Genomic DNA, 14,224 nt, shown 5'->3' on the forward strand with positions numbered 1-14,224 from the left:
TAATGTATTTCATGTGTTGATGGTGTGGCATTGCTTCCGTGCTTTTTCTTAGGCCTGATTATTGTCTTCTCTTTTGTTTTATTGACTCTTGTCTTGACTGCATTGTTAGCTCATTATAAACAGTTTCTCAATTGATCTTTGGTAGCTAATAGCTTTCAGCAGCTTCTTTAAATATAGTCGTGGTATATTGACATTTTTTACTACTCTTCTCCCCTGTGAATGGATCAGTATGGTTATCCACCTGAAACCACCCATCCTGAGTCTATTAGACAGGTGTATTTGATCCTAAGAAAATGGAGATCTGCTTAAGAATAAGGCTATTAGCTTCTGAATAAAGACTGGAATTCAGCAGGACAGTGTAGATCACATGGAAGCATTTAAATGATTGTGACAAAGAAAAATTAAATAGATCTATGTACAATAAACCTGCCTTATGAATTCATCTGCTTCTCAGTATTGTGTGTTGGCCAATTTTGCCAGTAACAAAACAAAAGAGTAACATGAAAGGGAAAGGGGACACAGAAGACAGCTCTCACGCCAAACTACATAAATGACCATATAATACAGGTCTAAGCTTGAATTTTTTGTTTTTTAATGAAGAACTTTACATTGTAACAGCACTGTGCTTCTGAGACAAATAGTGTCTAAAAAGAATGTTTTGAGTGATCAGGAATGCGTCTGAATTTCAGAGGGATTACATAAGATGTGTGACTGCTTCCAAGGTCTTACCTGCTAAATAGCAATCTGCAGATAATGCTACCAAGTCTCCTTTCAAAAACTGGAAGCCTCTAGTTATACTGTTCAGTGACCAGGAAAAAATCTGTCAGATTATTTGAATATTTGACTTTTACTGCATGTACAATTAACACCCACATTTGTAAAAATCCCAGCTAACCTAGATACCGGCCAGCAAATTAGAGCCTGTAGAAATTGCTTCATCGGTGGCCAAATGCACTTTGGTTCTAAGGGAGTGAAGTGTTTTCATAACCACTGATGGTTGGTTTTTACAGCCTTTAGTAAGCAGCAGGTTTCTCACCCCTATCCTTTCTGTTTCTGGCAGGCCTGCTGGAGACCCAGCTGAGCAGGCACGACCAGATGCTGAGCGTTCACGACATCCGGCTGGCTGACATGGACCTCCGCTTCCAGGTCCTGGAAACCGCGAGTTACAACGGGGTGTTGATCTGGAAAATCCGAGACTATAAACGTCGGAAGCAAGAAGCAGTCATGGGGAAGACTCTGTCCCTGTACAGCCAACCCTTTTATACCGGATACTTTGGCTACAAGATGTGTGCCAGAGTTTACCTGAACGGGGATGGCATGGGAAAGGGGACGCACTTGTCTCTGTTTTTTGTCATCATGCGTGGAGAATACGACGCTTTGCTTCCTTGGCCCTTCAAACAGAAAGTGACTCTCATGCTCATGGATCAGGGACCGTCTCGACGCCACTTGGGAGATGCTTTCAAGCCAGATCCGAACAGCAGCAGTTTCAAGAAGCCAACTGGAGAAATGAACATTGCATCTGGCTGCCCTGTCTTTGTGGCTCAAACTGTTCTAGAGAATGGAACGTATATTAAAGATGATACTATTTTTATTAAAGTCATAGTGGATACGTCGGATCTACCAGACCCCTGACATACACTGGGGGAGGCGGATTAAACAGAAGGCAACTCCGTTTGGGGGTTTTGTATCAGTTTGTCTTCAATCAGAGGTCCTAAAGCTCACAGAACCACCTTGTGGAACAGATGGAAGAGTTTGAAGGCATAACTGCATAGGGTCCAATTGCGAAAGTAGCAACACATTAAGAAATCATACCATGGTATATTTTTTAATAGAACTAGCAACACTTGAGCTCTGACGAATCACTTATCCCTTGTCAGGATAGTGATTATGGTCAGAGAGGATTTTTTTTAACTTATTAATGATCTAGTCAATTGGAGGTGAAAAGACATATACAGTATGTGCTGAATCAATTACTGACTTTTGTTTCTTTTAAGCTAGAATACAAGAAAAACCCTTCACATGTGGGCTAGCTGGAAATTGTCAGCATGTTAAAAGAAGATGAAGTAATGTTGCAATTATGATATTCTTTGAAAAACTGAGGTGCAATCTTGTCTGAAATATAGTATATTGTCTTTTTAAGGCCTCATCTGGTCTCTGTTTTAATAATTACTTTGTCAGAAGATCTTGGAAAAGTATCCATGTCTTCTCAAAAGTATCTGAATCAAAATCATATTTTTATTTAAAGTTCTATTGTTACAGAAAACATTTTATTTTAAAACTGTTGATAGACTGATATTTCTTGGAAGAAAAAATAGAAGATATCAAACACTGGTTATCACTTGTGATAGGAAAAAAAAACTATTCAATTCTGTTATTTCTCTTTAGAAATGTAAACCTACAATATATGTCGTAGTTAATGACACTATTTCAAAATTAAGGAAAAATCACTCATGGATGCTGTGCATCATTATCAGATTTATAATTGTTTTCACCCTAAAATAGGGCATTTGTTGAACTTTGGAGTTCTAAACGGAATCCTGTACATTTTTTAAAGTTCTGCCCCATGCTTTCCAATCAAGCTATATATGTTGCACATTATGCTGTCAGCAGTATATAGTATTTTCAGTATTGGGGAGGAGGATTAGTGCTGAAAAAAGCCTCTATGTTTGTTCTGTACTAGCAGCCATTGCTTCAAGACAAACCAGCAATGTCTTAATACAGTGATGGTGGCTTGCATGCATACATGTGCCTTAGATGTGCTGTGCTGCTTATAAACCATAGCTTTTTATTCAGATTAATTCTGATATCTGAAATGGTAGTTTAATTGGACTTCAGGCATAATGTTTAACCTTGTCTTCAGAGCCCTTAGGTACCTTGCAATGTATGAAACAGAGGCCAAAGCCCACTGCTTTGGCTTCTGCAGCTTCTATGACTTGGCCATGGCGGAATCCATCCTGTTGAGGTGCCAAAACGTTATGCTCAGTGCTCCTATGGAGCTTGGACTAGACAGTCTCCATGGCCACTGTGAAGGCAGGCAACATTTTTCCTCTAATGCCTGTGGCTGTAAGGTGGCATCACTTGAAACTAATCCATCTGAGAACTCTGGGGCTGTGAATATGGATGCTCGTGGCAGCTTCTCATAGCAGACAAGCATCCTAATGGGGAATGCATGGGCTTCTTTCTTGTAACAGCCTCAGCTGTAGTGAAAAGCATTTGCTAACCCTGAAACATGCTGATTGCAACCTGCTGTGTTCATCTGCTTCTATTTAATAGCCTGTGACAAGCAAGTCCAGAGACACAGCCTGACTGTGGTGCTCTTCAAAATCCTGCTTAAGCAGAGCAGGCTTGCACCACTGTGTTTTCAGCCTTCATGGGCTTGAAAAAAACTATTGCATCTCAGCCTTTAGTGTCAGGCTGTATCGGTTTTCTGCTTTTTTGAGGCATAGTCACAATTTTTGTCTAAGGTGCAGTTGAATTCATGCCTTTGTATTTCAGCTTGTCTTTGCCGTTGTCTTTTTTGGCTGTGCCTTCACACACAGTGCCTGCAAGAAGTATTTATGGATATACAATGCATGCTAAGTGGTCTTCATGGGTTTTCCAGGCACCTGCTAGAATACTGCCTGCTGCTGATTGTCCTGACTGTCAGCAGCAACTTGTCTTCCTTTTCTTGCCTTCCATTGTCCGGGTACTGTACTCCCTCTATGGTACGTGGCTGTCAACAGGTGCAAGCTCAAATATGGAGGCACGTGCTAGCATTTAATTTCTAGCACAGAAGGAGGATGTTCTGCACAAGACATAAATATCTACAGATATACCTGCATCTATATCTCTAGATATAATTGTATGGCACTTGCAGTTTTATGCAGGCTGCATAAGTAAACCCATCACTTACGCTTTAGGGCGAAGGTTCGCTCAACTTGTGTCATTTTAATAATTGTGAATGTAGGCAGCTGAGCTTTTGTGTTTGTGCATCACAGAATTTTACTGAAAACAGGATTCCCAAGTGGAAATGTCCAAAGGACTCTCCTCCCATTGCTAATGCATGTCTTGTAAAATTAAATGAAAACGTTTGGCCATCTCAAAACAGTTTATATCCTGTTCCAATCTGGGACTTGGAGGAGATTTTGAGTATAAGCAGGGCCCGGCATATTCTGCAGATTTGTGACTACAGTTTCCAACTTCTGTGACAGAATTGCGCTTCTAAATCCAAGCTCTTTAAAAGAGGAGGAAAAAAAGCATTTCCAGCCTTGGTGATTGAGGACTTTGAAACATGTGAATGTGAAAACCAATAGGGAAGTCTTCCTGAGTCTGCACACAGCCTAAACTAGTAGCTTTAAGAGATCTGAATATCTCGTCTTGGTGGGATATTGACTCAGAAACTTCACAGAGAAGTTTAAATATGAACACTGCTAACTATCTAAATGCCGATCACTGTAGCAGAAACATCAGTCACTGTTGTATTTCACAGATCTCTATGCTGCTTTCCACATCTCCCAAGTGCCAAAAGCACCAGCTGCCAGAATCTTCAGCTTCACTTGGGCAGCTTTTATAATGCAGTAATGTGCTATCGATATAAAAATATTTTTGCATATGTGCTTTTTATCACAGTTAATAAAATGGAGGCCTACTGCACTTATTTTTTAAAACTACATGAAGCTGCCAGAGAATTTCCAGTTTGCCAACCCTGCGTACTGTGAAATCCAGGATCTTGCTACACAAATGTAGACACCGCCTGCTGTGGAATACCTGAAGCCTTGACTGTAACACCCCTTTCTCCGCAGAACTCACAGGCCATCTCTGTAGAGTTCTTACTGTGTACATAGAAATCGGTTTCCTCTGCTTTCCAGCAAGGAGTATGTAGCATTTTGTGAAAACAAGGCCACTGTATATTCTCTAAGTTGAAAGGAAAAGATACCTGGTGCTTTACTCAACACTTTTTAAGTTATTTAACTGTTTCTCTCATCGCTGAAATGCCCTTTATTCTTTTTCTCTTTGTTCCTGACTGAGATATCCGAAGTTTTCTAGGGACTGTCTGTTTAAAGTGATTTGTGGGACAACACCCTGCCCCCACGTATACTCTTGAATCCTGGCAAGCTCCTGGGGGCTGCCACTATTGCAAGGGGGTCCCAGAGTATTTGCATTACTTTGAACAGAACTCGTTCAGTGGAACCACATTGCCCTCTACTTAGTAGTAATTCTTAGCAGCACACAGCTGAAGTCTCTTGCTGGTGTTCTTTCTTCACGGTGACACTCCAAGTTATGTACAAACCTCTTCCGTTTCCAGCTTCCTCTAGGGAGATTCCAGTGTGTGACAATCTGGATGTTGCCCTTTGTGTACACTCTTCAGGACAGAGTGAGTGCACCTGTTACCTAGAAAGTCTTGAATCCTAAGCAGGATGAAACTATTTGGGTGTTTGAAGACCAACCTGCAATTATGATGCATGACCATGTCTGCATTGCTTCTCTGAGCTAATTAATTGGGGTCTTGTTTCAGTTACTGTCTACACGGTACACCTTCAACTGCTGACTTACAATATGCAATGTTGATTTCAGCCTTGTACTGTAAATGTTGTTCTTCACAAAGAGAATGTGCAATAGGAAAAGGGAATGGTGGGTGGCATACTTTTGATGGAAAAAAACATGCTAGTTTTTTAAAAACATGAAAAAAAAATGAAATGCAGCTTATTTCCTTTTCTTGTGGTGTTTTCTACTTGGAAAAGGAAAGATGAAGATATGTGCCTGTTTCTGTGCCTGGTGAGTTTCTCAAATGCAAAGGTAATAGAGATTTGTGTTAGCTGGGATTTAAGTGTTGAACCCGTGAATGTTAGGCTGTGGTTGTATCGCTTCTGTTTCCTCAGCTTGCCACAATTATGGCTTGCTGAGCTGCAGTTTAAAAACTACCACCTATTTGTATTTGTATTCCATCACCTGGGATAGGCATTTCACTAACAGTGCAGGGTATCTGTTGATGTTTTGTTCAGTTTTTAAAACACTGGTGCTCTTTGGTCCAAGACTGAGAAGCGTGTAGGGAGTGACAAGGAAAGTTGCCTGCACTGCAGAAGAGTGAAAAATATGACTGCAGTATTGATGCCTTTGATATGATTTAACTATGCAAATATACAGATAGGTGAGGGGGGAAATTCTTGGGTTGCATACCTAATCTCTTAGATTTTGCTCTGTAAATTACTTGTATGTGTGTAGGTACATACATATACACACAGACATGCATGCACATAAATATGCAAAGTCTTTTCTTTATGTAGAAGTGATGAAACAAAACCCTTTCCTCCAAGTTATACTTGATCAATTGGTGCAAATGTAACTTGTTGCTGCTAAAGGAGGATCTTGGCTAGGGCAAACTTTGATTCATGTCTTTCAGGTTTGAAGACCTGTATGTAGCAAACACTTCGTTTAGCTTTTCTGAAGACTGAATTGTAATTTAGGACACATGTTCTTCCTCATGCTCTGATAATTTGGAGATTCCTGTATTTTAAACAACTATAGCGATGGGCAACTTTTTGATTGCAAATTATTTCCTCTAATTTGAAAAAAAGAATTATGAAAAGCATCTGGACCTCTTCCCTGGAATTCCTGTCCTGTTCAGTCAATATCTTGATATTCTGGTTGACCTAGAAGTCAAAGCTACTGCAATAAAAATGATTGGTTTGGCAGTTTAATCTGAGTTTTTAATACTGTGTACAGTGTATAGCAAGTGCTATTTCTCTTTTTTGGAACAAGGAAATCAAGGATGAGATGTGATTTGCCCAGAGTCACAAAAGGAGTCTCCTGGAGCCAGGAGTGAATGAGAGGTTCCAGTTCCCTAGCGTTACCTCTGAATCACGAGGTTTTACTCTTTTAATACATTTGTCCCTTGAAGGAACTGGAAAATAAGTTGACATACCCTGAAGACCCACATCAGGACAGTAAGGGCTAGAATTAAACATACAAGCTGTCGTGATTTGGGGTTGTACACGCGTGGTGGCCCAGATGTGCAGAGTGAAGGCCAGCACAGCATGTCAGTGTCAGTAACAGCAGCAAACCTGTGTCCTGCTCTGTCTGTTCAGAATTGTCCAACAAAACCAGTCTTGTTTGATGCTCCTCTTAACTAAGGAGGGCAAATACCATTGTACAGTGAAGTGGATTCATCTTTGTTCTACCAGTCAGTGTAACTGACCATTTCTTCCTTGTGGGGCTTTCTCCCTTTTTCTGTAAACCAAAATCTGGAGGGCTTAATTGTTCTTTCTTGCCTCTTAATCCGGGCCTTTGCAGAGAAGCACCAGATAGGAAGGTTGTAGAAAACTTTGGAGTGCTGATTCAGGGACATCCTCTTAAGATTTAGAAGAGTAGAGTTATAAAATACAAAAGGGATCTGACTATTCCTGTTTCTCTTCTAATACATGGTCAAGACTGCAGCTTCTGTCTTCCATTTCATTATGTCAGTGTAGATACTAGGCTGTGTTTTTTCATTCTTTCCCCTCCAAGTTAGGATTAGTTCCTTAGGGTTCAAATAAGTTCTGAATTTCACAGAGAAGCACCTGAACCAAAACCCTGGATTAAAACATCCCAGACTTGATGTGGAATTCAAATCTGGATCCCGACTCTGTGGCTTACTAACCTACCCATTCAGGGAAGGGTTTGTTGTCTCTATGTGGTGTTTGTGTTTTTGGTCCTTTGGAACTAAGCTTTTAATTTGGTTGCCAGTTCTGCAAGGACTTTTTAACTTCTTAGAAATGCCGGTGTTCACACGCTCCATTGCTGGCAGTGCGATGCGTAGTGATAAAATTTGACTCTGTCTAAGGGTTACTGAGATAAACCAGCATTACCATTCGTAAAGGTCATTTTCTTGCGTAGTGTTCTGAGCTTTGTATTTGAATATAGCTCGCACCTGAAAGGACACATCTTCCAACTATGACCTGCATCACTGGCAGAGAGTTGTGTAATCTGTACTTGTGGAATGGGAAGGTACAAGCTTCCATCGTTGCTGATGCATCGTGTAATCCATCTAATTTTTTTTTCTTATCGCTGTTGTTTGGTTAATACTTTTTTTTTTTAAGTTTTATAGAAAAAAAAATGGGGAAGTTCAGGATTTTTTCTACAAGGTGTAAAACTCCAATGAATTAGTGGTGACTAGAGAGCTGTGAAAAATACCCCATTAGGAGATGATGGGCTAAATGTAGGTCCATTTCTCTTAGACAAGTAGGATAACCTTTAAGATGCATGGAACAACATAAAAATCGGGAAAACTAAAGCTGACATTTGTTTCCAAGAAATTCTGTGAGAACTATCTATGGAAAAGACATCAGTGATTGAGAATAATGTACAAATTAATGTGTTTGAAACTTGTGTATCCATTTCTTTAATCTCATACTCTTCAGTGAACGGTACACTTGTGTTCAGTTTTATGATCAAAAACAAAGACCAAAGAAGGCCAGCCTCATTTGATTGTGTATATTCTGCCTGTCTTAATTATCAATAGCTGTAAGGATACAGTGCAAGTGATCTGGTAACCAGTGGTTCTCGTCCTTTTCTTTTAGGGGGGGAAAAACAATTTTAAAATGTATAATTTATTGCTCAGCAATAACCATGTTGTTAAAATAATAATAAAAAAGGAATTAGCAACATGTCTTAATTTCCCAATAGCATTATTATATGTTGTATTTCAGTTTACTGTATATTGTGTTTTTGTATTTATTTGTGTTTGGAGGTCTTGCTATGTCTTTTTGTGTTTAAATGCTAATAAACAAGGACAGTGTGTAAGAGTGTAGAATGCTGAACTCTGAAATGCTAAACTGTGTTATTAAAGGAAAAATAAATAAGTAGGAAATCATATTTTTAAAAAAAAAACCTGGTGTGTTGAATTTGAATGCATGCTGTTGACTTACAGATGGCCAGGGTGCATCCTTGCTCCTCTATGAGCCCAGTGCACGGCTGTTCTGTGCTTTGTGCTCACACACCCAACAGAGCTTTACTGTGGCATTTCTCATCCTCTGCACAGGTAACTTCCCATAACTTCTGTCAGAGTCCTGTTTTCCATGTGCTAACTCTGCTGGAATAAACCAAGGTGACGGTGTTCATACTAACATCACAGTTGAGAGCCCTTATGCAAACAGAGTAGAAATAAAAGGAATGGCTTTTTATGCATTTGTGGTACACTGCTTTCCCAAAGAGGTGTGGGAAAGGATAGCTGAAGCATAGCTTAAATGTCTAAAGATGTAGATTTCTTATTTTTTCTTGTGTCATTAGTGACTACTCAGCTCAGAACCACATGCAAAGTGTGTGCTCGAAGTCACAGAATGCGATGCAGTCTGTAAAAACACCAGACACTTCTGGAATGTGTGGAGCAATAATATTTCCACCACGTTTCAGGTTCAGCCTAGGGATGAAAACCCTGATCCCCTGGGGTTTTGTATGAAGCATGTAACTTCTACCGAGCACCACACTGTTGTTTCTTCCCTATTGTTCCTCCTACCCCTCGCTTACTGAAATTGCAGTTCCCTTCCTTCCCGTCGCTGCAGGGGCAGTACTGGGTTTAGCAATGCAGGGATGTCCTGCCTGTGCTCAGACACAAGACCGCAGTGTCTTGGCAAAAGCCCCATCGCGTTGCTGGCCTGGAATGTGAGAACGACCTGGCCAGCCCACACCGGTGTTTGGAACAGGCTCTCTGAAAGTGCTGGGCAGCCGAGTGCCTTCTCCTGACAAAGTGGGGATGCCAGAGAAATGGCAAATGCAGGCAGGTGGGCATGGTGAAAGGGGAGGGTGGCTAAGGAGTGCCATCCTCACCTCGTGCAGGTTGTGCTGAGGGGGATGTTCCCTTTGCTGCTGAGAGCAGTCACTGTGTCCCTCTGGATGCTCCATGTGACAGCTGTCCTGCTCAGCAGCCTTTCCACTCGCACTCCCGGCGTTGGCACTTGAGGCTGCGCTGCCTGAAGCTCTTCACATCTCAGCTGTGGAGCGTGAAGGGGTGGTGAGCTTCCTCGCCTTAATGAAGTGGGTTACCTTCCAGCAGAGTCCTCTGGAGAGGAGTCTCCTCCTCCCAATTTGGGGAGCTTGCTGCTCAGATGTGACACTTCCATCATTACAGAGCAGTAGGAGAACAGAGAGGAAACAAATTGCTTTAAATATGAAGGGAAACACTAATTCTCACCTCCCTACTCCTCCTCCCCCACCAAAGAATCGTAACTGAAATGGCACGTGGTGCCCTTCCTGGCTCCAGTGAGGCTTTATAAAAAGCTTCTCTTTCATGCCAGGTCCCAGAAGGTGACTGTCAGCTTTATGGGGTGCTTTCTCCCAGTGGACCATCTGGTTCTTAGGATGACAGGAGCAGAGTGCCAGCTCTGGGAACTCCAAACAGCCAGGAAGAGCAGGGTGAGGAGCTCCTGGGCTACAGAGGGTGCTGGCTGACAGGAACACTGCCAGAGCCTGGACCTGCTGCTAGGGCCATCTTTTGGAAGAACTGCAGGGGGTTTTTTTTAAGTTTTTGGGAAGTTTTCTAGTTTCAAATCTTGGGTTTGCTTGCTGTCTGGTAAGAAGTCAGAGGTTTTCAAAATGTTCAGTCCTATGTATCCTGCTCCTTGTTTGCTTCAATGTGACCAAGTCCTGGAATTGTCTAAAGAATGGGGAAATATTCAGTGATCAAAACAAGTGGTGAAATAGGTGATTTCCCCCAACCTTCCCCAAAGCCAGTTATTCCCTGAGTCAGTTGTGTGGTTCCTTCCTGCATGCCTGGATTGAGCCCTGGAGGCTGTTCCTGTCGATTAATGTTGCTTGTTTGGCCAAAACAGGTGAAAACCCAAGTATCTTCCCTACCCCCCTTGATAAACGTGGCACCTGGGGAAGCTGAGCCCACTCAGGTCTCTCGTTCCTTCAAGGGTTTTTGGCAGTGAGCGCTGGACCTCAGCACATGCTCTGGTGTGTTCTGTATGCTCACAAGAATGGGGAATGGCCCAAGCTGGGAAGGGAATTCCCACTGGCTGAGCTGGCAAACACAGAAGAGACCTCAGGAACCGACTTCCACCCTGCAGGCTGCACCTTGGGTTAAGCAATGTTTGGGCACAGCTGGTTTGGTTGCAGCTGTGTTTTGGCAGCGTGGCTGTGTGAGTGGCGGTGGGAGCTGTCTGCAGACACTGCTGTGCACACTCGATGGCTGCTTTGTGCCAGTGCAGAAGCTTTGCAGAGATTACTTGGATTTTCCCCAGCTGTGGCCCCTTTAGCAGGTGTCCCTAGGGTAGGTAGTGATGGCTGGTGAAAGATGCTTAGTTTTCTGAGGATAAAAAGAAATCCCAGCAATGGAGTGGGCTGGTTCCATGTGCAGCTTGGCCTGGGCTCAGGGCTGAGAAGCAAACCTGGTTGCTCACAACCCTACATCCGCACAGATCTCACTCCATAGCTGCTCCTTGTGGACACCCCTAACAGGAAGCTCTTGTTCCCCTGCTTCACCCTACAAGATAAGAAGTGAGCTGGGGTGTGGCTTCCAGGTAGCTCTGAGATCAAATGTGACCCTGTCCAGTGACTTCTGCTGCCTTGGTGCCCTGAGGGTAAGGTGACTGTGTGGCTGCTGGAGGCCTGTAAGCTGGGTGAGTTCCTCTTGCTGAGTTGGTGTGGAGCTCCAAAGAGGGATTTAACTCCACAGACTGACTGTATATTCAGCTTCAGCTCCTGACCAGCCCTGAAAAGGAGGCCATGCCTCTCCCAGCAGCACACCCAGCTCCTCTGCCACCAGAGATTGGTTCTGGCAGTATAGATGGTGCTGTTGCACCCAAGACTATCTTTTTCTTAAATTAAAGGAAATATCACATGGGGATTTTTTTCTGGTTGATGCTAGGGGCTGCCTGCTTTAAGGGAAGCCATGAGATAGAAAACAGCTAGAGGGGCTGACACCTGCCAGGCCATTTCTCCTCATTTATTTAAGCTTAGCTTCATATTCAAACCTTAGCAATGCTGCACTGTGCCAAGGAGACTGGCAAACATTGTGTGCCTGGGTACAGCCCAGCTCCCACAGGGGGTGGCTTCAGCACTGGGGGCTTGGAGCCAGTTTTTGGCACACCTTTGCCTTCTCCCCTCTCTCTGTTTGAGGCCATGGCATGTAATACAGTTACCACAGAACAATTTTTCCATGCACTTAATGACTTTCTGGGGACGGTGCCATTGCTGCTTGGCTGCTTGGAGGGCTGCAGGAAGCGTGTGCTTGTGGGGGGCAGTCATCCACCTTGGGCCTGGTGCCCACAGCATCACTGCTTTGTGCTCAGCACTGAGCTCCCTTTCCAGGTGCAACGTGCTGGGTCTGAGCGCTCATACTGGGGAAAGGCGCTTGTGTTGCAGGACACAACTTTTAAGCAGTGAGGAGAGATGCAGTTGTACAACAGGGAAATTCTGGGAGGTGCTGGATGTCCCTGAAGGGCTTTAGGAGGTGGCTCTGCTGGCTCTCTAAGCGGAACAGCGTTTTTGGCTTTCATGCCCGTTTATAACTCAATTCTGGGAAGGTCAAGCAGGCACTGAGTGCTGTTTCCCCTCTGTGGTGGTGATGTTCTTGCCCCCCGCCAGGGGCATTGTGGGCAGCCAGCACAGGGGAGCAGAAGGATGGGCAGGCAGCAAGGAGTGAAATATGCTGATCTCTGCATTAGGGCAGCTGCTTTGATTTCTGGGGACTGATTTCTCCTTCCTTTCAACTTTGTTTCACTCTCCCTGTAACCCCCCCCCGACCCAAAACTTGCTCCTGTGCAACCTCCCATTGTGCCTGTCTGGTCCTGAGGCTCAGCAGCATCTTGGGACAGTAGCAACAACAAAAGCTGGAATGGAGAGGAGTGTACTCCAGCCATGGGGAGAGACCTGCAGTGAGGTTCAGGTTATTCTGACTGGGTTATTCAGCAATGCTGCAGTGAGCACCTGGCTCCAGTAATGAGTTTTGCTGGAATTTCTGTCATTCCTCTACCTTGCCCTGTCCTACCCTAGTGCTGGAGCAGGGACTGTCCATCCTCGAGCAGGGTTTCACAGGCAGAGTGGGGATTTTTGACCTCTGCCTGCTTGCCAGATGAGTTCCAGCTCATTTAAAATCAAGTACCAGCTTTAGTGGCACAAGCAGCACTGAGAAGCAGCAGCTGCAGAGTACAGAAAGCAAAACTAAGGGTGTGGAGAACATCCCAGCATGCTGGTTTTCAGGGGCTGTGGCATTGCTCTCTGCACAGGGTCCCATGAGCAGTTTCTCCCATCCTGGCTGTGCTGCAGGATGCTGAGGCCACAGACAAGCGTGCACCTGCCCTCTGCTCACTGCAGTCCTTTCCCCAAGTTCTTATTGCCAAGTATCCATGATTTATAATTTTTCCTCCCTCTATTAAAATACAGGACATCTCACTGCAGCCAGCATTCACCCTAAGAGTCCCCTAGGAGAGATTTGTGAGTGGTAATTAGAGTGCAGGAGCCTTTCACCTCGAGGACATCTCTCAGCATTGAGCTCCCTGGGTAGAAAGTGCTGACTGTGTTTTGGCTGATGCCCAACTTTAGAGCTGCAGCTCTGAGGAGCTTTCTCTCCTGGCACCTCAGTCTGTCTGCAAGCTGGAAGCTAGGAAGCAGAGGGAGTATGAATGGTGGGATGGGGATGGTTTGCTTCCTACTCCTGCACTCCTAAATCCCTGCTGACGTCAGGTGAAAGCTTCTTGTGGTCTGTGTCCCTTCTACTGGATGACCCTTCCAAGAACTTCACCAGTTTCCTTCTGGCCTCTAGTAAACCCCTGCATTCATCCATTTTATGCCCCTGCCCTGCTGGTACCAGTATCAGGTGAAGGGCACCTGAGCTCCACAACTCTCCTCTTGGCATCAGCCTCTGCCACCATCCATGCTCTCCCCCCATCCTTTTCTTCTCCTAACACACCCTTGCTAAAGACCTGGGCCTGGACCAGCATGCAGCACTGCTCCGTGCTGTGGCACACGGCAGGGATGCTGCAGTCCCCCCTCCTGCCGCATCCCCACGTTCCGCTGCCGCTGCCAGCAGCCGCCACAGGAGCAGCGTGAGGCTGTGCTGGCGCTGCCGGCTAATGATCAAATCAGCTGGTGGCCAAAGTACAATTACGAGTCGTGGCTGGGAGCTGCTCACTTCCAAGTGAGCTAATTGAAAATACACGGAGGCCATTATTCGTAATTACGAGGTAGCTGCTGTTCAGCAGGGGAGAGTGGCGTGGGATGTGCAGGCAGCGTGCTCACCCCGACACCCCTCAGCTGGACCTGGATGGAT

At 44.3% G+C, this 14,224-nt stretch overlaps 1 protein-coding gene across 7 annotated transcripts in view; it reads left to right on the forward strand.

The window, feature by feature from the left end:
- TRAF3 (TNF receptor associated factor 3) overlaps positions 1–8,821 on the forward strand; it is a 70,014-nt gene extending 61,193 nt beyond the window's left edge. For all 7 annotated transcript variants that reach the window (XM_041396566.1, XM_041396609.1, XM_041396600.1 and 4 more), the window contains one exon: positions 1,061–8,821. In XM_041396566.1, coding sequence (XP_041252500.1) covers positions 1,061–1,632 — 572 coding nt within the window. In that variant the 3' untranslated portion in view covers positions 1,633–8,821. The remainder of the gene's footprint in view (positions 1–1,060) is intronic.
- The last annotated feature ends 5,403 nt before the right edge of the window (positions 8,822–14,224 follow it).

This window comes from Onychostruthus taczanowskii, unplaced genomic scaffold, assembly GCF_017590055.1.
Source record: "Onychostruthus taczanowskii isolate IOZ18803 unplaced genomic scaffold, ASM1759005v1 scaffold1, whole genome shotgun sequence".
Taxonomy (NCBI): Eukaryota; Metazoa; Chordata; class Aves; order Passeriformes; family Passeridae; genus Onychostruthus; species Onychostruthus taczanowskii.